This window comes from Oncorhynchus tshawytscha, linkage group LG11 (assembly GCF_018296145.1).
Source record: "Oncorhynchus tshawytscha isolate Ot180627B linkage group LG11, Otsh_v2.0, whole genome shotgun sequence".
Classification (NCBI taxonomy): Eukaryota; Metazoa; Chordata; class Actinopteri; order Salmoniformes; family Salmonidae; genus Oncorhynchus; species Oncorhynchus tshawytscha.
The window spans coordinates 26,589,574-26,614,104 of record NC_056439.1 but is presented as its reverse complement, the minus strand read 5'-3'; the positions used below and the strand labels follow the sequence as shown (position 1 = coordinate 26,614,104).

At 42.4% G+C, this 24,531-nt stretch overlaps 1 protein-coding gene across 2 annotated transcripts in view; it reads left to right on the top strand.

Annotated features, from left to right (window-relative positions):
* Positions 1 to 24,531, top strand: part of spred1 (sprouty related EVH1 domain containing 1) — a 70,755-nt gene that overhangs the window by 21,656 nt on the left and 24,568 nt on the right. For both annotated transcript variants that reach the window (XM_024437083.2, XM_024437084.2), the window contains exon 2: positions 19,393 to 19,606. In XM_024437083.2, the coding sequence (XP_024292851.1) occupies positions 19,393 to 19,606 (214 nt within the window). The remainder of the gene's footprint in view (positions 1 to 19,392; positions 19,607 to 24,531) is intronic.

Below are 24,531 nucleotides of genomic sequence, written 5' to 3'. Positions count from 1 at the left end.
ACTGTGAAAAGCAAAAAAATAAAAAATCTAGATTTTTTTTTTTTCTCCTGCTAGCGGTTCGTTTCCTACTCTGCAGAAGGATAATCTATAGAATCCGATTGGGGTAAGTAGCTTGTTTATTTAGCAAATTATTATTTTTATTTTACCCAAAGTGGACTGCTGGAGCTTGACGGCCTTCCTCCGGTTTGGGCACAAGGGAGGTAGAAAAGGGGCAATTTGGGGAGGGTCATCTCTCCCCTTTTCTGATGCTAATGAAAAGAGGAACGGTTTTCCGCCTTTAGCTTGCAGAGTGTGTCTCTCCTGCAGCATGCTCCACTGCCTGGACATTGTAAGAGTACAAAACTTCAGGCCCGGGATCCAATAACGTGAAATTTCAGCAGAGAAGCGGCCATTGTGTAGAGAGAGGCAGCCGGGGAGGGTGATGGATAGGGGTGGGAGGGGATGGTGACTTGGCGAGCACCCAGGGCTCAGGCCACATCGTCCCTCTCCTCCTCCCCCACTCTTCCTCCACTCTCCCTCTCCTGTCTTTCACCCCCCTCCTCTCCCCTCAGGGGCTGGGAAGCCAGAGGGCTGAGGCAGAAGCAAAGCATGATGGCATGCTGGAGCTCTGTGAGCCACGGGCTGGGGCCACAGACAAACGGACACTTTGTCAGGCCAGGAAATGGCTGTCCCAGGATCCCCCTTCTCCACCACACACTGAAGCAGCCAGGCCCTCTGGACACAGGCCTGGCCAGCACGTGCTTGCTCTCAAGTACAGCCCTAGCCTACAGAAGTTCATAATGTAGGCCTTCCTGAGTGGCCTACCACCAAAAACAATGGAGAAAATGCATACCATGACTTTTTAACATGGAAATAACTATTGGAATGGCTGTTCTATGATACAGCCTGTAGTAGCAGCCAATGTGTGGTGTTCAATGTGGGCCTATGTTCCATGAGATTTCTGAAAACATGCAGGTCTTGACATTAACCTGTTTAGCCACTTGTCCTTCAGACAAAGAGGTGACTGAAAATGTTGTTTGATGCAAGAAACCAAAATCAAGAATTCCCTGTATGTTATGAGGTGCTTGCAAATTTCACCAATCACTTCACTATTTCCACATACAACAGGCAAATCAAAGCAAAATTATTGCATAAAACTGACCCATCACCGCAGTACAAAAAGAGGGTTCTCAATTTCTACAAATCAATGCACATTTACCATTGTGGTTAAATCAAGCCACACAAAAAGAAAAATCCCTCTTCAGTGCATTTTCCCCACAAATTTGACAAAATCATTGCATATTCCCATGCAAAATGTCAGATTTGCTGGAGCAAAATCAAGCATTTTTGGCCACAAATATCACAAAAAATCCCTGTGGAATCCTGAAGGGACTGATTATAACAAAGAATCAGACAACTGTGTTACCCTCAGCCTATTGGCCTCTTACTTTATTCAAGCCCGTCTCAAAATGCAACACTGCCTTTTTAAAACAAAAAAAGCTATTTTCCTGACTCGCTTTTCAAAGATGGCTAGAATAAAACAAGTTTTGTGCTCTTGTAGGAGGCAATCATTCCCTCGTTGCTGTCCAGAAATTATAGGGCTAATGACTCATTAACTAGCAAAGAATATAAAGAATTGAGCACACGGCTGGCTGCATGTGGCTTTTGCGCTGAGATGTCACCACTGCTCAATTGTGTTTGCCAATGCAAAAAAAGTATTAAAAAAGACTTAACGTTTTCAGTGTAAACTTAAATAACTTAAACCAAATCTTTTGAAAAAATAATATTCGAAATATAATGGAACAATATACTTTTCCATAACATTAACGGTCGCGACTGGGAGACCAATGAGGTGGCTCACAATTGGCACAGCATCGTCTGGGTTAGAGAAGGGTTTGTCCGTCTGGGATGTTCTCGTCCCATCGCACTCTAGCGACTCGTTGTGGTGGGCCGGGCACATGCACTCTGACTTCGGGCGCCAGTTATGCGGTGTTTCCTCCGACATGTTAGTGGAGGACGCTTGGCTCTTGACCTTTGCCTCTCCCTAGCCCGTACGGGAGTTGCAGACTGTAACTACCAATCTGGATATCACAAAATTGGGGAGAAAAGGGGGTAAAAAAAAAACTAGACAGTCAGGGAGAATCTAACATTCAAAAAATGTCATACCATTGATTTTATATTGGAGTCACTCAGATCGCATAAGAATACAGCATAAGCCATGCAGGAAACTGATTTTAAATCTGCAAATATGCTCTCAGCCCCATGGCAAAATGTGTAGAATTGCAGGAAATTAGCTTTAAAATGTTCTCTTAGACTGATGGCAAAATGCGAAGAATTGCAGAAAATAATCTTTAAAGCAAATGGTCTCTGGCTTCTAATACCGCATCATTGGCTACCCCCCCCGCTATATCTTTGCCACCACTGCTAAAACAAATACTAGTGCAAACACTCCTGACCGCTTGTGCCTGTCAATGCAATAGAATAGAGGGAACATTGGCTGAGAGACTCAAGAAATGTAACCACTCAAATTCATACATTGACCTATGGATATAAGGCCTTACTGACAGTACATGAGATCTACATATTTAGAAGTTATACATTTTTTTTGTTGACAAATACATAGTTTCCAAACCTTGGTGTAAAATAACCGTATTTTGGGTTTAAAATCTCACATCCAACAAGATTGTTTTGAGAGAGGTGTTTGAGCGAACGTTCTCAATGACCTGCCTCCACAAACCTGTTTGGCTAGCCTATATTGAGGAAGATGATATAATCCTGAAATGCACATGTATGCCCTCACATGAGAAGAGGAGACCCATGTCCTAGTTTGGTGATGAACTTGAGGGGTTTTAAATCCGGAAGAGAGCTGAAGACTCTCTCCCCACCCACACCCTCTTTCTACCCCGGGCTCACTCACTCCCTCTGTTTTGTTCTTCTCCTTTTTGTCGGAAATGAAGTCAGTCATCCAGCAGAACATTTGGAATGGGGGGCTCCTCTCTCTTTCTCTCTCTCCCTCTCTCTCTCCTTGCAGGCCTGAGCCAGCTGATCTGCTTCCGCTCTCATTGTATGTCCAGTGGACTGTGTGCACCCAGTGAGGAGCACGGCGCCCAACCTTTGTCTCCACAGACCGTCCCGCTCTGGACAGGAGGGTTGTGTGTGTGTGGACAGTGGAGCAGTTGGTGTCTAGGCTTAGCACGTGCTTTTTAGCAGATTGTGGGTTTCTCTTTTTAAGGAGGGGTGTAGGAGTTGTCGCATGAGAGGAGAAATATGAATTGAATTGGAATGAAAGGAAGTGAATCAATTTGTAGATCTTTTAATGTCTGGACAGTGCAAGGCCTATTTTTCCAGACAAATGCTGCTCATTGTCATGTTGCTTTAGGGCCGTTCCATTTGATTTCAATCACTTTTTGACCACACCCCTTTTGCTTTGAACAAAACATACATACATATTTGCCCACGATAGAAGTGGTCAGAGTAACTTTTTGGACCTGAATGTCCAAACATTTCAAGCGGAGAGGTGCTCTAAATTTGCCCATTTTTATATACCACACGCTACCATCACTGTAAAACAGGGATGGGTGGGACCCACTTTTGCAGGCCCACGGATCGGTCAGTCTCAACTTAATGTTGTAAAATTGTAGAATACAGAAGGTGCAATTTTGAAATGTGGTTGTGTATCAGCAGTTGTTCTCTTATGTCAGTCACTGACATTCAATCAATTAGCCCATGCCAGCAAAAAAAGTTAGTCTAGTGGCCAGCTATTTAAACGTATAGTAATCATGGTCGAGGGGGCCCCCATTGATTTTGTTAGCCAGTCTGACTCAAATCTCATATTAAAAACTGCAAATATTTCTCTCCACCTTATGGCAAAATGTGTTCAATTGCAGGAAATGAGCTATAAAAACTGCAAATGTTTTCTACGACCCATGACAAAATGTGTAGAATTGCAGGAAATTAATTGAAAAACTTTCTCTCAGCTATCAAGAGGGGGTCCGCTAAAATGTTTTGCTCACAAGGTATGAGAGGGGGGGTGCAACACATTTTTGGCTAGGGCCCCATAGAACGCTAGAGCCGCCTCTGACTGCATGTGTGGGTATGGATGTGGGTACGCAGACCCACGAGCCACTGCGGCCCCTCATGATAATTTCAGATTTTGTGGCCCCCGCCCCATCAAAGTTGCCCATCCCTGCTGTAAAAGATAAACAGTTGAGTTTGATATCATCGACAAACAGTGTTGTAAAACTATTTAAAAATACAATTCAAAATAAAGGGATTCAAAATATAATTTTTAAACCTTTAACATCAATTATCAAGAAAAGCGTTAAAAATAGATATTTTTCATTTTCGCATATGTTGTAGCTTAGAGCCTGTTTAACATCATCTAAGGTGTTTGCATTGTGCCGGCCATCAGTTGAGACACAGCATGCTCTTAAATACAGGGTGGGTGTCATGTTTTGGCTGATAAATACGATTTGAAATGTCAACTTTCAAATGGTAGCACAAAGGTGGTTGGAGGTCCACACATCGGAGAATCTTGACTTGGATGAGAATATCAACTGTTTTAAATTATACTGTCAATCTTCCATAGGAAGCCTATTGAAGTCATAGAAAAATATATAATAGAATAGGCATTCCCCTTTTAAATTGACATTTGACGGTAGGCGGACTGGCGGCCATCTTTTTGGAAGTAAACATTTCAATTCAATGTACATTTCAATGATGTACCAGCTAAATTGCAGTGGTCTGAAGTAGAGTTGGGCGGTATCCTGAATTTCATATTGTAATACAGTCCTTCTCACATCCTGGGATTTACAGTATTACTGGCTTAGTACTACACAAGGGGGCACCAAAAAAAAAAAGGTAAGGCCATTGGCTGTCTATTACCAGAATGCTAACCAAAGTAATAGCACATTTGCATGGACGCTGGTACCTAAATATGCTAAAGAGCGCAAGCGAAAATAATCAAATTGCAAAGACAGGCAAACCAGCTCATAAAGCTATACATGTATTAAATGAGGTCACATGAGGTCTAGGAGCTACCGAATGCGAATGTCATTTTTGGTGCGTTTGGACATTTACAAGCAAATGTGAATGAGAGACATTGTGCAAATGAAAAAAAGTTTTGACACATGCTAGTCTGAAGGACCAACAGTACAGGCTCTGAAGCAGCATGTGTACACGCTGTGTCTGTGTGGCGTCTGGAGTTGCTAGTGCAATGGGCCTGCCTGCTCTGCTTGGAGAAGAGGGGGAGGAGCAGACAGGAGAAAAATGCAAGGAAATCGAGCATTGGCAGCTGTACAGAACTCATCCAAAGGGCTTGGCCTTCTCAACCACGGCAGAAAGCGAACAATATACACTGCTCAAAAAAATAAAGGGAACACTAAAATAACACATCCTAGATCTGAATGAATGAAATATTCTTATTAAATACTTTTTTCTTTACATAGCTGAATGTGCTGACAACAAAATCACACAAAAATGATCAATGGAAATCAAATTTATCAACCCATGGAGGTCTGGATTTGGAGCCACACTCAAAATTAAAGTGGAAAACCACACTACAGGCTGATCCAACTTTGATGTAATGTCCTTAAAACAAGTCAAAATGAGGCTCAGTAGTGTGTGTGGCCTCCACGTGCCTGTATGACCTCCCTACAACGCCTGGGCATGCTCCTGATGAGGTGGTGGATGGTCTCCTGAGGGATCTCCTTCCAGACCTGGACTAAAGCATCCGCCAACTCCTGGACAGTCTGTGGTGCAATGTGGTGTTGGTGGATGGAGCGAGACATGATGTTCCAGATGTGCTCAATTGGATTCAGGTCTGGGGAACAGGCGGGCCAGTGCATAGCATCAATGCCTTCTTCTTGCAGGAACTACTGACACACTCCAGCCACATGAGGTCTAGCATTGTCTTGCATTAAGAGGAACCCAGGGCCAACCGCACCAGCATATGGTCTCACAAGGGGTCTGAGGATCTCATCTCGGTACCTAATGGCAGTCAGGCTACCTCTGGCGAGCACATGGAGGGCTGTGCGGCCCCCCAAAGAAATGCCACCCCACACCATGACGGACCCACCGCCAAACTGGTCATGCTGGAGGATGTTGCAGGCAGCAGATCGTTCTCCACGGCGTCTCCAGACTGTCACGTCTGTCACATGTGCTCGGTGTGAACCTGCTTTCATCTGTGAAGAGCACAGGGCGCCAGTGGCAAATTTGCCAATCTTGGTGTTCTCTGGCAAATGCCAAACGTCCTGCACGTTGCTGGGCTGTAAGCACAACCCCCACCTGTGGACGTCGGGCCCTCATACCACCCTCATGGAGTCTGTTTCTGACCGTTTGAGCAGACACATGCACATTTGTAGCCTGCTGGAGGTCATTTTGCAGGGCTCTGGCAGTGCTCCTCCTGCTCCTCCTTGCACAAAGGCAGAGGTAGCGGTCCTGCTGCTGGGTTGTTGCCCTCCTATGGCCTCCTCCACGTCTCTTGATGTACTGGCCTGTCTCCTGGTAGCGCCTCCATGCTCTGAACACTAAGCTGACAGACACAGCAAACCTTCTTGCCACATCTCGCATTGATGTGCCATCCTGGATGAGCTGCACTACCTGAGCCACTTGTGTGGGTTGTAGACTCCTTCTCATGCTACCACTAGAGTGAAAGCACCGCCAGCATTCAAAAGTGACCAAAACATCAGCCAGGAAGGATAGGAACTGAGAAGTGGTCTGTGGTCACCACCTGCAGAACCACTCCTTTATTAGCGGTGTCTTGCTAATTGCCTATAATTTCCACCTGTTGTCTATTCCATTTGCACAACAGCATGTGAACAGACAGACAGTGTGATTGACTTGGAGTTACATTGTGGTGTTTAAGTATTCCCTTTATTTTTTTGAGCAGTGTATGATGCCCTGTCACCTTCTTAACCTTTTCACGCATGAGTTCCAAATATCTCTAACGGTCTCCCCAGCACTCGCTGTTCCAAAATATGATTGTTACTCAACAGGAAAGTTAACCTGTGCTGCCCTCAAACCAAGATACGCTACCTGCTAATGACCTATAGGCTATGTTTCAACTTGTCAATTTCAAATTATTCTCAAACAAGTTATTTTCTAACAACAGTTTGAACTGAGGTGTGTTCCGCCTCATTAATTCAAATAGAACTAGCCCATTTCACTGTTGTGGACAATTTTATGTTTGAGGCTTTTCTGAGCCTGACAAACTTCTCTTCAATGAGAGCCCAAGCACTTCCCCAGTGTTTCTTGTACAAATTTTTTACGCAGGGCACATTTTCTGGCCTGCGCTCACATTGCCTTCATTGTTGTTTTCCTTACAAATAATAACTCTGGACATATTTGCCAGCTAGGTGTGGCGCCATGTTTGTTGACGTTATACAATGTATTCTGGGTGTCACGTAAATGTCTGTCAGACCAAAGATGTTTAACAAATTGAGGTTATGCTTTCTGTCAGCCGAGAGTTAGCTTAATATGATCGCCTGTGTTACATCAATCTTTCCTCAATTAGCGCTAGGTCTAATGTAGCCTACATTTTCCGGTTTGGATGATTGTGTTGTGCTGTCGCCACTTCTGTGAATGTCTGAACATTGTTTCCAAAAATAAACTGGTCACATTCAGGACATAGTGTTGTAAAGACTGTTTGTGCAAAATGTTTCTGTGTAAAAACAGGGTGACCATCTCAAACGCTGACTGTTGCGTCAATCGAAACTGAAAGTTCTGAATAAGCATTCTAATCACGTTGGTTTGAGCGTACGCTGCAGGGACCATTGTAGAATAACCACACCAATTTGTTGGTACATGTCAAAGGGTTAATACAGGCACTTGCTCAGATGCAGTGCATTCGGAAATTATGCAAACCCTTTGACTCTTTCCACATTTTCTTACATTACAACTAGAGGTCGACCGATTGGTTGGCCGGTAGGCTGGCCGGTAGGGATATCCTTGTCTCATCGTGCACCAGCGACTCCTGTGGAAGGCCGGGCGCAGTGCGCTAACCAAGGTTGCCAGGTGCACGGTCTTTCCTCCGACACATTGGTGCGGCTAGCTTCCGGGTTGGATGCGCGCTGTGTTTTGAAGCAGTGCGGCTTGGTTGGGTTGTGTATTGGAGGACGCATGACCTTCAACCTTCGTCTCTCCCGAGCCGGTACGGGAGTTGTAGCGATGAGACAAGATAGTAGCTGCTAAAACAATTGGATACCACGAAATTGGGGAGAAAAACAGGGCAATTTTTTTTTTAAAGAAATTCATGTTAGCAGGCAATATTAACTAGGGAAATTGCGTCACTGCTCTTGTGTTCTGTGCAAGCAGAGTCGGGGTATATGCAGCAGTTTGGGCCGTCTGGCTCGTTGCGAACTGTGTGAAGACCATTTTTTCCTAACAAAGACTGTAATTTGCCAGAATTGTACATAATTATGACATAACATTGAAGGTTGTGCAATGTAACAGCAATATTTAGACTTATGGATGCCACCCGTTCGATAAAATACGGAACGGTTCCGTATTTCACTGAAAGAATAAACATTTTGTTTTCGAAATGATCGTTTCCGGATTTGACCATATTAATGACCTAAGGCTCGTATTTCTCTGAGTTTATTATAATTAAGTATATGATTTGATAGAGCAGTCAAACTGGGCAGTGGTAAGGAGCAGCAGGCTCGTAAGCATTCATTCAAACAGCACTTTCCTGCGTTTGCCAGCAGCTCTTCGCAATGCTTGAAGCACAGCGCTGTTTATGACTTCAAGCCTATCAACAACCGAGATTAGGCTGGCCAGCCTATAGTCAAAGGTAAATGAAATTCAAATGGTATAGACAGAAATAGTCCTATAATTCCTATAATAACTACAACTTAAAACTTCTTAACTGGGAATATTGAAGACTCATGTTAAAAGGAACCACCAGCTTTCATATGTTCTCATGTTCTGAGCAAGGAACTTAAACGTTAGCTTTATTACATGGCACATATTGCACTTTTACTTCTCCGACACTCTGTTTTTGCATTATTTAAACCAAATTGAACATGTTTCATTATTTATTTGAGACTAAGTAGATTTTATTTATGTATTATATTAAGTTAAAATAAAAGTTCATTCAGTATTGTTGTAATTGTCATCATTATAAAAATCGGCCATTAATCGGTATCGGGTTTTTTGTTGGTCCTCCAGTAATCGGTATTGGCGTTGAAAAATCATAATCGGTCATCCTCTAATTACAACCTTTATTCTAAAATGGATCAAATACATGTTTCCCATCAATCTACACACAATACCCCATAATGACAAAGCAAAAACAGGTTTTTAGAAAAATGTGGCACATTTTCAGGTCTCTCCAGAGATGTTCGATCAGGTTCAAGTCTGGGCTCTGGCTGGGCCACTCAAGGCTATTCAGAGAAGCCACTCCTGCATTGTCTTGGTAGGGTTGTTGTCCTGTCGGAAGGTGAACCGTTGCCCCAGTCCGAGATCCTGAGTGCTATGGAGCAGATTTTTTATCAAGGATCTCTCTGTGTTCATCTTTCCCTCAAACCTGACTAGTTTCCCAGTCCCTGCCGCTGAAAAACCACCCCACAGCATGATGCTGCTACCAGCATAATTCACAGTAGGGATGGTGCCAGGTTTCCTCCAGACGTGACGCTTGGCATTTAGGCCAAATGGTTAAGTTTTAGTTTCATCAGACCAGAGAGTCTTGTTTCTCATAGTCAGAGTCCTTTAGGTGCCTTTTTGCAAACTCCATACGGGCTGTCATGCCTTTTACTGAGGAGTGGCTTCCGTCTGGCCACTCTACCATAAAGGCCTGTTTGGTGGAGTGTTGCTGAGATGGTTGTCCTTCTGGAAGGTTCTCCCATCTCCACAGAGGAACTCTGGAGCTCTGTCAGAGTGACCATCGGGTTCGTGGTCACCTCCCTGACCAAGGCCCTTTTCTCCCTATTGCTGAGTTTGACCTGGTGGCCAGCTCTAGGATGCTTCTTGGTGGTTCCAAACTTGTTCCATTTAATAATGATGGACGACAATGTGTTCTTGGACCATCAATGCTGCAGAAATGTTTTTGTACCCTTCCCCAGATCTGTTCCTCGACACAATCCTGTCTCGGAGTGGGCACTGTCAACTGTGGGACCTTATATAATGTGTCCCTTTCCAAATCATGTCCAATCAATTGAATTTGCCACAGATGGACTCCACTCAAGTCGTATAAACATCTCAAGGATGATCAATGGAAACAGGATGCACCTGAGCTCAATTTGAGTCTCATAGCAAAAGGTCTGAATTCTGTTTTATTTTTATAGAAATTTGCAAAGTTGTCTAAAAACCTGTTTTTGCCTTGTCATTACGGGGTATTGTGTGTAGATTAAGGAAACATTTATTTAATCAATTTTAGGATAAGTCTGAAACGTAACAAAATATGGAAAAGGGGAAGGGGTCTGAATACTTTCCGAATGCACTATGTCCATTGTATTTAAATGTTTGAAATGACACCCACCTGTATTCAAGAGTATACTGTGTCTCAACTGATGACAGGCACAACACAAACACCTCAGATGTCAAATAGGTTCTAACTTACAATGTGAAAAACAGAGTTTTAGGGCTGGGTGGTATAACGTGTTTTACTATATTCCGATATTGATGCACGGACCGGTTTGTGTTTTTACTTGATGTTCTATAACAGTATTTGAATGTTTGGTTTATTAACTGTGATATGCGATGTGTATCGTATATTTTTATAGTTATCCCTCTCTGCACTCTCTCGCCATGCCGCTTTCCAGACCTAGCCCCGCTCCCTGTCACTCAAGAAGTGCATTTGTTCTTGCTTGACTACGAGACACTTGCGTTCAGTCTGCATGGTCAATGCAGCTGATGCAACAATGTTGATAACAATGATGCTGTTTCCACTTTGCTTCTTATTAATATAAATCCACAAGCATTCTAAAATTACACTTAATTTGTGTTTCTTACCTCTACAATCTGCTAGTTTTTCTTTTCTTAGCAAGTTTTAGCTAAATCGTGTTAGCCGCTAATGCTAATTGGTAGTTAGTTGGCTAGCTAGCTAATAAATATACTGAGTCATAGCAAATGTAGCTAGCTAATACAGCCTAATAGCTGTGATGGTGTTGGCCTAAATCAGCATGTTTGTGCAACAGTATCTTCTAAATTAAATAGGAATATGTTGGCTGAATGAAAACATTTCATGGAGCCAAAGATTATAGGGTCCCCTATGAAACACTGACCAACACTGCTCCCGACCCTGTCACAATAACTCCTCCCTGGCATTTTCATTTGTATTCAAAGTGCCCACTATTATTTATATTCTAATTATTCATGGGTTGCATGTTTCATCACAATATTGTTTTGATGCTAATAATGCACCGACATTACATTTTTGGCCGATATCCGAAATATTTTCCTTGCCAAAAAAACGAAAGCGATGACCAATATTAAAAATGTTATTGGCCTTAAGCGTTCTAGTACAGTTAAACAGTTAAAACACAAACATGGACGCAGCGGTCTAAAGCACTGCATATCAGTGCAAGAGGTGTCACTACAGTCCCTGGTTTGAATCCAGGCTGTATCACATCCATGCTGTGATTGGGAGTCCCACATGGCGGCGAACAATTGGCCCAGCGTCGTCTGGGCCGTCATTGTAAATAAGAATTTGTTCTTAACTGACTTGCCTAGTTAAATAAAGGTTACGCACACCACACTGAACAAAAAGTTATTTTTTGGCATTTATGTATGTTCCCAGTATCAGTAAGACATAATCAAAACCTATTTATTTTACTTATTTGCTGTTCTGTTTCTTTGTTCATTTGGTCAGTCGTTTCATTCTCAACTAGGATTTCTATGGAACGCCGTTTGGGTCTTTGCTATGGAACGCTGTTTGGGTCTTTGCTATGGAACGCTGTTTGGGTCTTTGCTATGGAACGCCGTTTGGGTCTTTGCTATGGAACGCTGTTTGTGTCTTTGCTATGGAACGCCGTTTGGGTCTTTGCTATGGAACGCCGTTTGGGTCTTTGCTATGGAACGCTGTTTGGGTCTTTGCTATGGAACGCTGTTTGGGTCTTTGCTATGGAACGCCGTTTGGGTCTTTGCTATGGAACGCTGTTTGTGTCTTTGCTATGGAACGTTTGGGTCTTTGCTATGGAACGCCGTTTGGGTCTTTGCTATGGAACGCCGTTTGGGTCTTTGCTATGGAACGCCGTTTGGGTCTTTGCTATGGAACGCCGTTTGGGTCTTTGCTATGGAACGCCGTTTGGGTCTTTGCTATGGAACGCCGTTTGGGTCTTTGCTATGGAACGCCATTTGGGTCTTTGCTATGGAACGCCGTTTGGGTCTTTGCTATGGAACGCCGTTTGTGTCTTTGCACCTGATTGTGATACCTCCAGATATATGGGCGTTCTTCTGTTTATGAAACCGTCTGCATTATTCAGTGATATTGCGTTACCATGTTTCCGGCATAACTCAAATGGTCATGTGTGACCAGCAAAAAATGTGACTGACCAATTTTTTTTAATTTTTACATTGGATAGAAGCAAAGACTCAGAGCTACAAAATGGTATATCATAGACTGCAGTTGAGGAACAATGGGAAAGTCATTCTGCTTTCATAGTTGATAAACTTGTAACCCCACTTTTGAGAAAATGGTACACCTACTGGAGAGCTCTTTGTCTACACCCTTTCAGCATCATTCACACCCTCTTAAGCCTTAGTCCCACCCATCTCTTTAAGGGTTCACATGTGAGGCCATATGCTAAACAGAGTGAAAAGTGTAGTAAACAACCAAAGATTAAGACTAAAAATAGTAGCCTACAAAAAGAAACTCCAGGTAGAAATAAACTATCTAGTACTTGGCCTATATCCTAATCTAACTTTGGTGCTGGTCATGTTGTTCACATTACTGTCTCTGGTATATAAAAAAACACAAATCAAAGTATTTGTCACATGCACAGGTTACAGAAAGTGTCAACTGTACAGTTGAATGGTTACTTGCATAGTAGCAATATCAAAAAGTGTCCAGATAAACATATTTTATAGATATTAGATGACGCTTACCCAGACACACTTGTCTAAATTGATGGGTCATGTGAAGGAAATGATGTAACCCCCAGCCACATCTTGTTCAGGGAAATGGGTCACTACAGAAGGTTTAAATGGTACAGTGAAATGATTACTAACAATATCAAGAATAGAAAGTGTCAATATAAAAATAAATAAAAAGTGTCAATGCCAGTAGAGAAAGAACAAAATAATATACAGTATGTACAATATCAATAATGATATCAGTGAAACTTGAGACAAGTTAAGTTATATGCATACATTAAGAGGTAAAGTGGATGAGCAGCAGGATATTACAAATATTATCAGCAACGTATGACTTATGTGTGTTAGGAGAGATTCATGTAAATTTGCATAGAGGCACTGAAGATAGTCCGGATGACTGGGAACTTGCCTCCAGTGATGAACCCGTCCGTTCACACCACGTATGAACAAGGGAATCTATATTCGGAGAGCCTGTTTCTGTTCTGCCCTTGACTTTGCTGCAGGGTATGTGATGTCCATGGCCTCTGTCGCACAACTCCCCGATCTTCTCAAAAAGATACGTTTGTCTAGTTGTGTCCAGTCCAGGTGGTGCTTGTACAGGCAGATCATCTATGGGAGGAAAGACATCAGCTATACGCAGCAGCTGAAACCTGGTACTGACTGAGTCCGAATGCTCCTTGGCAACAACAGAAAATAGAAGACATTACAACCTTGCATAACATGAATTGACCTCCCAAGTTTATATAATAAGAATAACCTTATACGATGGAATGAAAATTATATTCACCTGAAGTGCTGGTACTGCTTGTTCTGTGGCAGAGGAGTCAGGTGTTGTTGCCAGCCAAAGCTTTCCACCAGCACCGTACCATCCTCCAGTCCATCCAGCTGTGGAATGTTGACCCCTGTCACAGTGCTGTCCTTCACTACACCAGCAGTCTCTTCACAGATTCCTGTGAAAGGAAGACAGCCTGAAGGAAGACAGCCTGACTACACAAATAATTAGAGATCTAGAAAAGTATTGCCAATCATGTTGGAGGTAAAATAATAAACAAAATATTTGTTTATGCTTTATGCAAGTGTTGACATCGATCCCTTGTAGACACTACACCGCTGATTTTGTCACATGAGATAGCAGCAGCTTTCCACCAAAGTGTTTGTTTCCTGGGTGGTGTCCTGGTAATGCAATAGTATTATCTTCTGCGTAGTTGTTGATGAAGTTCACAACTCGCTGCAAGTCCTCATGCTTCAGGTGGAACCTGTGCTTGCTTGGGCCGGCTCTATTGATGGGAGGCATTAGACCATTCTCCTTGTATGAATGATTGAGGAGAGTCGGGCGTGTTCTATTGATGCTGCAAGACAAATTCCAGGTGCAAATATATTAGCATTATTATACAATAAATGGCCGTAATCACTGCCAGACACTCCGGGCTAATTTGATGGGTTATGTCATCTGGCGAAGTGGAGTCTTTTGTTTAGACATGTAGCTAGCTAGCGAGCAAGCTAAAAAATGAACCATAATCCCAACCCATAGAGTACTAGCAATACAAACCGATTGTCATAGCTAGCTAAAGCTACCCAACTAGGTTCAATGTTAGTTAGCTAGCTAACATTAGGCTATAACTAGCAATGTAAATGGTTTCCTGAGATACGAATAATATTGCTTCACAGATCACACCTGTAACATTAGCTAGTGAGCCAGCCAGCTAATATTAGCTAGCAAGCTAACAGTTAGTATAGCTAGCTAGCTAGCTAAATAATGAACTATAATCCCAATCCATGGAGTACTAGCAATACAAACTGATTTTTATAGCTTTCTGGCAAAATTAGTAACTTTTATATCTGAAAATGTAGCTAGACTCTTACCTGTATACATGGATGAACGCTTCACAGCAGACTGCAACCCTTTTCATTAAATATCACATACTTTGCCATTTCCGTTTTGTTTGTACAGCTTTCTTGTACAAGTCACTCTGGTTCACACTGACCGTGTGCAATGCCAATGTCATCTGATCTTTCTCCCTCTTTGTCACGGATGCCATGGTTGCCTTTAGTTTTGAAGATGTAATCCAGAGAAACACTTTTGCAGTTCTCCATATCATCATTCAAGAAAGCTGCAGTAGAAAGGATTATCTACATGTACAGAGCAGATCATGTTATAAACAGAAGGTGCTACAAGGCAGACCAATCTGAACTCATCTCTCGGCATGTCCAGTCCATTCATTAGCGGGAAGGTTTCTGTTTTACTAGAATCGTAATTTAACAATTGTATTCGTATTTACAGATGGTATACATGTTTGTTATTAAGGCACATGAAAGTTCACATGTTCCAGAAGGCATTTCTGCCCAAAAACGCATTTTGATCAACAGCAAAAGTTCACGTTCAAATGGCTCTCCTGGGAAGTAGTAACCTGCAACGTCATGTCACATGCACCGAATACAACAGTGAACTTTAAAGTGAAATGCTTACTTACAAGCCCTTATGCAGTTTTAAGAAAAATATTAACAAATAAATAAATAAAAGTAACTAATAATTCAAGAGCAGCAGTGAAATAACAGTAGCGAGACTATATACAGGGGGTACCGGTACAGTCAATGTGTAGGGGCACCGGTTAGTCGAGGTACTATGTAGGTGAAGTTATTAAAGTGACTATGCATAGATACGAACAGAGAGTAGCAGCAGCATAAAGGGGGGGACTACTTGTTTCAATATTTTTATAAAATAATTGCCTGCACGTTTGGTTAGCTTTTGGCTTGGCTACTTTGAAGCAAGGTAAGACATGCATCATAATATGTAGTAAAACATTCAGGTTTAAAAAAATTATGTATATGTTTTCAAAATGCATACTGCCTCCAGCTCATTGCAATGTGGTGTGCGACACGCTGAAGCCTGCCTAGTTGTCTCTGCACTTGAATGGCGAATGGGAAGTGTCAATTACCAGTTTAAAAATAAAAAATAGTACCGCTTAATCGTGGCCATAGTTTTTTAAAAGTTTTTTTTACACGTGCAATTGCCTTTAGAATAGTTTTACTCAATGATTGGGCTTATTAAAGCACATTTTACTCCAGCAGTAACAACCATTGTTTTGAGCTGTATCAGCAGCTCTCGTGCTACATTGACATATTTCAGTCAATGAACAGGCTAAAGTGCCATATATCGCACACTTTTTGTTCTTCTCCCAGACAATTGGCTGGGGGCAATTTTATTACCAGCTAATGGAAACACTGGTATACAAATATTACTGTATTGTAAAGAACCAAATCTTGATTCATATCTCACGTCACGTACACTACCCCCGTAGGTAGTGTACGACTCTACCCCTAGATTTGAGCCCCCTCCGAGCAGTGGAATGTAAAGAGAATTGTCTCTTCAGGCCAAATGCTCGCACAGGAAAAATCTTAGCTCACATCTCTCCTGTTTGTTTCAAGCACTAATGTTTGTATGAATCCATCTTCCTAGGAAGGAAGGCTACTTTTGATTAGCATGACCAGTAGTGTGTTACGACATTATGTGCACAAGGGATGTAATGCAGTAGGCCTTCTCCCACCTCTCATCCCTCCTTCCACCGGGACCAGAATTGACTGTGTGGCTTCAAGGCTGCTTAAACCAACTTTCCTATTTTGTTAGTTAATTTATTTTGGAGTTATTAACTTTGGTTATTGATCCTGGAAGGAACTTTGGTCAACTATTACCAGGGCTGGCTAGCATTTGTATGCAGGTCTACCTAAGTTTGGATGCAAGGAAAAAATATGTTTAAGCTTGATTACTAAAATGGATTAATTGATAACTAATAACCTTGGCATAAAGGTTTGCCAAGAGTTGTGGCTGCAGAGCAAAGGGCACCTGTTTGAGTTGTTGCTGCATTGGAGAGACTTTTTACACTGGTATGAGTGGAGAAAACGGAACTCGGACAGGAACTGTCTTTTGACAGAGACCATTAGCCTATTTGACATTACTTGAATAGGCAGTCTCTTTGTAAACGTTTTGTAAATTTTCAGTCATCAAGCGTCATTTGGCATTTCCTCTCTCATTCCTAGCTCACTGACTATTACAATTGATCACAATTAACAGGAGGGGGTAAATACATGTTCGCAACCAAACCCAGTTACGCTGGCTATGGAGGATCAAACCTGCCATAATTATAAATAAGTAAATGCACACACAAATAGATAAATACATGGATGAGTAAATGCACACCAATAGATCAATAATTATTTAAAAAATGTAATCCCACTAATTCATTTTATTAATTGATATTATTTATTGCCTTATTTCTTCTTCCAATATGATAATAAGGGGGTGTCAAGAAAACAGACTACAATGACAAAGTGTGTGGGCACCTGCTCGTCGGCCAGCTCATTTCAAAATCATGGGCATTAACATGGAGTTGGTCCCCCCCTTAGTTGCTAACAGCCTTCACTCTTCTGGGAAGGCTTTCCACTAGATGTTGGAACATTGCTGCAGGGATTTGCTTTCATTCAGCCAGAATCTGAAGTCCTCGGGCAACTTCCTTCAAATTGTTAAGAACTAACGCGTTCACTTTTGTCTGTTGTAGCAGCTAGCTGACCCAATTGTTTTTTTTTTATGCATGCCTCCACACTGAAAAGCAGTTGATCTGGAGAGGCAATGTTTTCAGCAGTGTTAGCCAGCACCGCCAAGTCTCTGGCTACCGCACGTCTGATTGCAGCCATACTACATGCCAGAAGAACTGGGCTACTGTAGCCATCTACTGGTTGGTCTCTCAAGTATGAGTAGTTTTACTTTGTGGACCATCAGAGCCAGGCAAAAGCAATCTAGCAACACGCCGTGACAACCAATGGTGTGTTAGATACCACCCACAGACATTTGACACCCTGTCATTATCATACAGAAATGAAAAGTGTAAATAATTGGATAATAGATCAATAATGAAATACATACAGGTATGTAGAGATGCATTTCATTTGGGTCAGTTTTTGTATTTTGTTGCTCTGTGTCAATTTTTTCATTATTTGTTTATTTTTAATTATGGCAGGTTTGGTCCTCCATACTGGCGTCATCATTCGGTGAGGGTGTGCCGTGACAGAGAAAGACGTCTCGTGGTCAAACTCCCTCCTTTCTCTCTTCCTCCTAGCCTTTAATAGGTTACTAGTAGGATCTGTAAAGTGCTACCCTCAGCACACTTTGACCTTTGTCGTTTCCGGTGGCCCAGTGGAATGTTCTTATCTAATCAGAGAGCCATCAGACTGCAGCCATAGAGCACAGGGAGAGGGCTGGATACATTTACTACACTACAGTAACTACCTGCCTGGCCTGCTGTAGGGGAAAGGTGAGGCCACAGCATGAGCCTGGTACTGTAGCCTGCCCACGTGGTCACTCACCCACTGTTTGACCTGAAAGAGGCGGGACACATCATATGCACTGACTGACATCCCCCCAACACACACACACACACACACCACACACAAAAGACCGACTTTCTGCCTCTGTCATATGTAGGGGCCTTTTTAATGTGGTGCTAGTTAGTTATAACCATAGTGCGTTTTAGTTTATGGTAACCTGGGATTGAGTTTTCAGTTGGTATCTTTATAGACTCTAACAGATTTGCATTTTATGCTTCATTTTATGCTTCTCTCCAATACCTATTGATTGTGGTTGGGTATCCTTGGCTATTACCATTTGTTTAACTCTAACCAGTAGGATAAGTCCTGTCAAAACCATCTGTCAGTGAAGCCCATGGGATATGGAGGTTGTAAATGGTTATTCAAGAGTTTAATATCCTGTTGTTTTTGGGGTGTGTTGTGTGCCCAGGCCCTCCTGCCATTGTCTTTTATCAATCAAATGTATTTGTAAAGCCCTGTCACAAAGTGCTAAACAGAAACCCAACCTAAAACCCCAAACAGCAAGCAATGTAGATGTAGAAGCACAGTGGCTAGGAAAAACTCCCTAGAAAGGCATGAACTCAGGATGAAACATAGAGGTGGAACCAGGTTCTGAGGGGTGGCCAGTCCTCTTCTGGCTGTGCCAGGTCGAGATTATAACAATAGATGGCCAAGACGTTCAAACGTTTGTTTTTATGACCCGTCTGCTCAAATGATTTTGTCTTTCTCTGACACCTCAAACTCTGTCTTCCTGTCTCTGGTTCTCTCTCTTTCTCTCCCTCTCTCACTTACTGACAGTTGTGAGAGAGTCACATCACGGTCGGTTATAAAGTGTGTGTTCAAGCAGTGGTCATGGAATGTGTTGCAGTCATTATGTCTAACCATGTTCTGTATGTGTGCAATGGCACCCCTATATTCATGAGGCAACATGGTTGTGTTCAACTTCTCTCTATATGTGGAGGTAGTTGATACCATGGTCTTGTTGCGGTCCCACCCTAACTATGTCTCTCTCTCTGTCTGCAGTGACAGTTATGCGCGTGTGAGAGCAGTGGTCATGACTCGGGATGACTCCAGTGGTGGGTGGCTGCCTCTGGGAGGCGGGGGCCTCAGCTGCGTTACCGTCTACAAAGTCAGCCAGACAGCGGACAGCAACAGCAGCACCACAGACCCAAACACCACCACCACCAACCCCACAGCAGACTTCCTCATCAAGGGGGAGAGGCTGAAAGACAAATCGGTAAAGGTCCAACTGGCTTTCTAAACACACCAAGCACAATTCTCCCCATTTAAGATGTATGACATGTAGCCTACGATTCTTATAAAACTATACCAACCTTCCACTCAAGGGGTTACACACTCTTTATACACACCTCACACTCCTCACCTTGCAATTCTTGCTCACTCTGAGGACCTCACCCACGCCAAACACTCGCCGCTCACAATGGAGTGCAAGTATGTTCGCTATGTACTATGCACCGACTCAGCCTGTGACGCAACAACCACTGAGGGGGTCGTGGGATGAGATCAACACGCGTGCACACACACAGGAAGTGATTGTCTTTCTTCCACTGCAAGGCAGGTATCTGTAAATAGGAGCAGGGCTGACTGAGTGTGTGATACATGCTGACATCATCAGAGAGAAGAGAAGGACAGACTGCTCAGGAGAAGAGAATGGGGGATGTAGGAAATTAAACGTTAAACTATATCAGAGGGAAAAGGAAGGGAATGAAGGAAAGAAATGAATGAATGGATAGTCATGCTCTGAGCACTGCTTCAATTCATATATATATATATATTATACCTATGCTCTTGCCCTAAAACTCTGATACCGTTTTCTCTTTTTTCATGTAAAAAAAAATATTTCCCTTGACAAGAATTAAGAAATGACTGTATTAATTCATTTTTGCGGATACGTGGCTCCTCCCTGCCATGTCACTTCAAGTGTAACTGTCTATTCTGAGCCTGGGCCACTGTGCAACATGGAGCGTGAATATGGTGATGTCACCAACCCCAGTGGCTTGTTAAAGCAGGAGGTCCAACCCGCCGTTTTACTAGAGACAATCCTTCCACCTCAGACTGACACTCATCGTTCCCACACCGTGTGTGTTTACGCGGTGGGACAGGGCGTGCTCTCGGAGTGTTGTACAGTCAGACCTACAGCACGTCTTCAGTTCAGATGTTTGGGTGGCTCATGTAGTAAAACATGGCTTCCCCGGCCACCACAACAAACACCCCACCATATGTAGGCTGTTTTGGGCATGCCACCCAGTGCCAGGGTGTCAGCTGGCATTACCCACTGTGCCACCAGCAGATTGAGGACATCAGAGAGAGAGGGGCACAGAGAAATGCATCGAGGGAAGGAAGAGGGTGAAACATGGGAAGAGTTGGAGCCAGAGAACAAGAGAAAGAAGGGAGCAGTGAAAGAGATGGAGAGGAAGGGAAAAGAGAGAAGGATGATAGCGAATTTGGCCAGTCAAATTGCAAGAGGTAGTGGAACAAAACATTTGATGGAAAGAGGGAGGGAGTGGGAAAGAGGGAGAAGAGGTGGTGACTGCAATGTTGGAGGGGGCTCTGGCTATCAGTGCAGTGATGCGGCACAGAGTGTACTGATGAGTCAGCTGGCTCCTGATATAGCCACCAATGGGCCTCCTCTCTCTCTGTTCTCTCTCTGTGGTCTCTCTCTCTCTGTGTGTGTGTGTGTGTTAAAGAACACATCTTTAATTTGCTGCCGAATTATCAGGTCTCAGATTATAACAGCGCTCTCTTTTTAACTGCCCACATGTACATACTACCTCAATCAGCCGAACTAACCGGTGTCTGTATGTGGCCTTGCTACTCTTATTTTCAAATGTCTTTTTACTGTTTTATTTCTTTACTTACCTACACACACACACACACACACTTTTTTTCCTCCGCACTATTGGTTAGAGCCTGTAAGTAAGCATTTCACTGTAAGGTCTACTACACCTGTTGTAGTCGGCGCATGTGACAAATGAACTTTGATTTGATGTGCGACAAGAAGCTGTCACCTTCCCTCCCTGTAATTGGGAAACTTTGGGGGCATACTGTAAATAAGAGGACCATGTGTTTTGAAAGATGAGACGCTGTGGATTATAATAAATACAGTTTTGATGTCATACGAGCAAGCCAAACACCTGTGAGTCCAAATGGGCTCTTCACATTTCCAAATCATAAAACCCATGTCATATATAGTGTCAACATTTATGTTCACTATGTTTGTACAGTTACAAGATGACGTGTTGTCAAACCCTGGGTTGTTCTGAACAGAGTTGAGCCTATGTTTGTTTATTGTGAAGAATATTTGGCGTGGCACACACACCTGAATACACTTATGACCCCTTTCTATATACGCACCAACATTACGGTCTGTTTCTCTGAACTGCCTTGTGCAAGCCTAGCACTGTCAGATCCTATTTTAGAACTTAGCTAGTCATGTTGGCAATAGAAAAAGCTTTGAAATCATGCCCGGCTGACCCAGATTGAGATTTTTACTTGACCATTTTTGGATTGCGTAAACTACAAAAGTAATTTGGTGATGCAGGGGTGTGTTTTTAAATGAAACATTTACAAGTGTGCTTGCTCTGCTTCCTCAGCGGCACAGCTAGGAAGCTCAAAACAGTACCTTATAGTTGATGACTTCTTGTGAGTCATAAGTGCAGTGAAATTGCTTAGGAACTGTGCACATTTTGGAGAGGTGTGTGCCACTTGGAGACTCCAGTTAGCCCTCTCACTCAAACCTTTGTAAATGTTATGTTGCACCTACCCCACATTTTCCATGAATAGTCTTATCATGTTATCCAGAGTATTTTCAGATTTTATCAACAAATGCAAGAAGTACAATAAATAATCAAATCAACAGAGTAATGTTTTGATTCAAGTGAAATGTTGCGTACTCACCTTTTGGTCTAATAATGTTCCCATTATCTCCAAATTGTTCCCTTTCAATTGCTACAATGGTTATGCATATGCTTTTCATATTTCTTCTGTAAGAAATGTTTCAATTCCCATGAATGTAAAGGTTTTTAAGCTTTTTGACTCTTAATACAACATTTCTTTCTCTACTGCTAGATTTAACCTAACTTCCTATTTCTGTCTACTATTTGTGTAGCCTGCCTAATAGGCTACTTTTGTATTGGAGTGTTTTAAGAAAGATAAAAAGTCAATCTTCCTTAACCAACGTAGTTCTTAAAGCTAGAATACTTAGTTAATACTTAGACTTATAAAGGAATGTTATTGGGTGTATAGTTATATTCTCCAATAATCAATGGGTATATACAGTGCCTTGCGAAAGTATTCGGCCCCCTTGAACTTTGCGACCTTTTGCCACATTTCAGGCTTCAAACATAAAGATATAAAACTGTATTTTTTTGTGAAAAATCAACAAGTGGGACACAATCATGAAGTGGAACGACATTTATTGGATATTTCAAACTTTTTTAACAAATCAAAAACTGAAAAATTGGGCGTGCAAAATTATTCAGCCCCTTTACTTTCAGTGCAGCAAACTCTCTCAAAGTTCAGTGAGGATCTCTGAATGATCCAATGTTGACCTAAATGACTAATGATGATAAATACAATCCACCTGTGTGTAATCAAGTCTCCGTATAAATGCACCTGCACTGTGATAGTCTCAGAGGTCCGTTAAAAGCGCAGAGAGCATCATGAAGAACAAGGAACACACCAGGCAGGTCCGAGATACTGTTGTGAAGAAGTTTAAAGCCGGATTTGGATACAAAAAGATTTCCCAAGCTTTAAACATCCCAAGGAGCACTGTGCAAGCAATAATATTGAAATGGTAGGAGTATCAGACCACTGCAAATCTACCAAGACCTGGCCGTCCCTCAACTTTCAGCTCATACAAGGAGAAGACTGATCAGAGATGCAGCCAAGAGGCCCATGATCACTCTGGATGAACTGCAGAGATCTACAGCTGAGGTGGGAGACTCTGTCCATAGGACAACAATCAGACGTATATTGCACAAATCTGGCCTTTATGGAAGAGTGGCAAGAAGAAAGCCATTTCTTAAAGATATCCATAAAAAGTGTTTAAAGTTTGCCACAAGCCACCTGGGAGACACACCAAACATGTGGAAGAAGGTGCTCTGGTCAGATGAAACCAAAAATTGAACTTTTTGGCAACAATGCAAAACATTATGTTTGGCGTAAAAGCAACACAGCTCATCACCCTGACCACACCATCCCCACTGTCAAACATGGTGGTGGCAGCATCATGGTTTGGGCCTGCTTTTCTTCAGCAGGGACAGGGAAGATGGTTCAAATTGATGGGAAGATGGATGGAGCCAAATACAGGACCATTCTGGAAGAAAACCTGATGGAGTCTGCAAAAGACCTGAGACTGGGACGGAGATTTGTCTTCCAACAAGACAATGATCCAAAACATAAAGCAAAATCTACAATGGAATGGTCCAAAAATAAACATATCCAGGGGTTAGAATGGCCAAGTCAAAGTCCAGACCTGAATCCAATCGAGAATCTGTGGAAATAACTGAAAACTGCTGTTCACAAATGCTCTCCATCCAACCTCACTGAGCTCAAGCTGTTTTGCAAGGAGGAATGGGAAAAAATTTCAGTCTCTCGATGTGCAAAACTGATAGAGACATACCCCAAGCGACTTACAGCTGTAATCGCAGCAAAAGGTGGCGCTACAAAGTATTAACTTAAGGGGGCTGAATCATTTTGCACGCCCAATTTTTCAGTTTTTGATTTGTTAAAAAAGTTTGAAATATCCAATAAATGTCGTTCCACTTCATGATTGTGTCCCACTTGTTGTTGATTCTTCACAAAAAAATACAGTTTTATATCTTTGTTTGAAGCCTGAAATGTGGCAAAAGGTCGCAAAGTTCAAGGGGGCCGAATACTTTCGCAAGGCACTGTATACACCCCTGCCCCAATATATATATACAGTGGGGCAAAAAAAGTATTTAGTCAACCACCAATTGTGCAAGTTCTCCCACTTAAAAAGATGAGAGAGGCCTGTAATTTTCATCATAGGTACACTTCAACTATGACAGACAAAATGAGAAAAAAATCCAGAAAATCACATTGTAGGATTTTTTAATGAAATTATTTGCAAATTATGGTGGAAAATAAGTATTTGGTCACCTACAAACAAGCAAGATT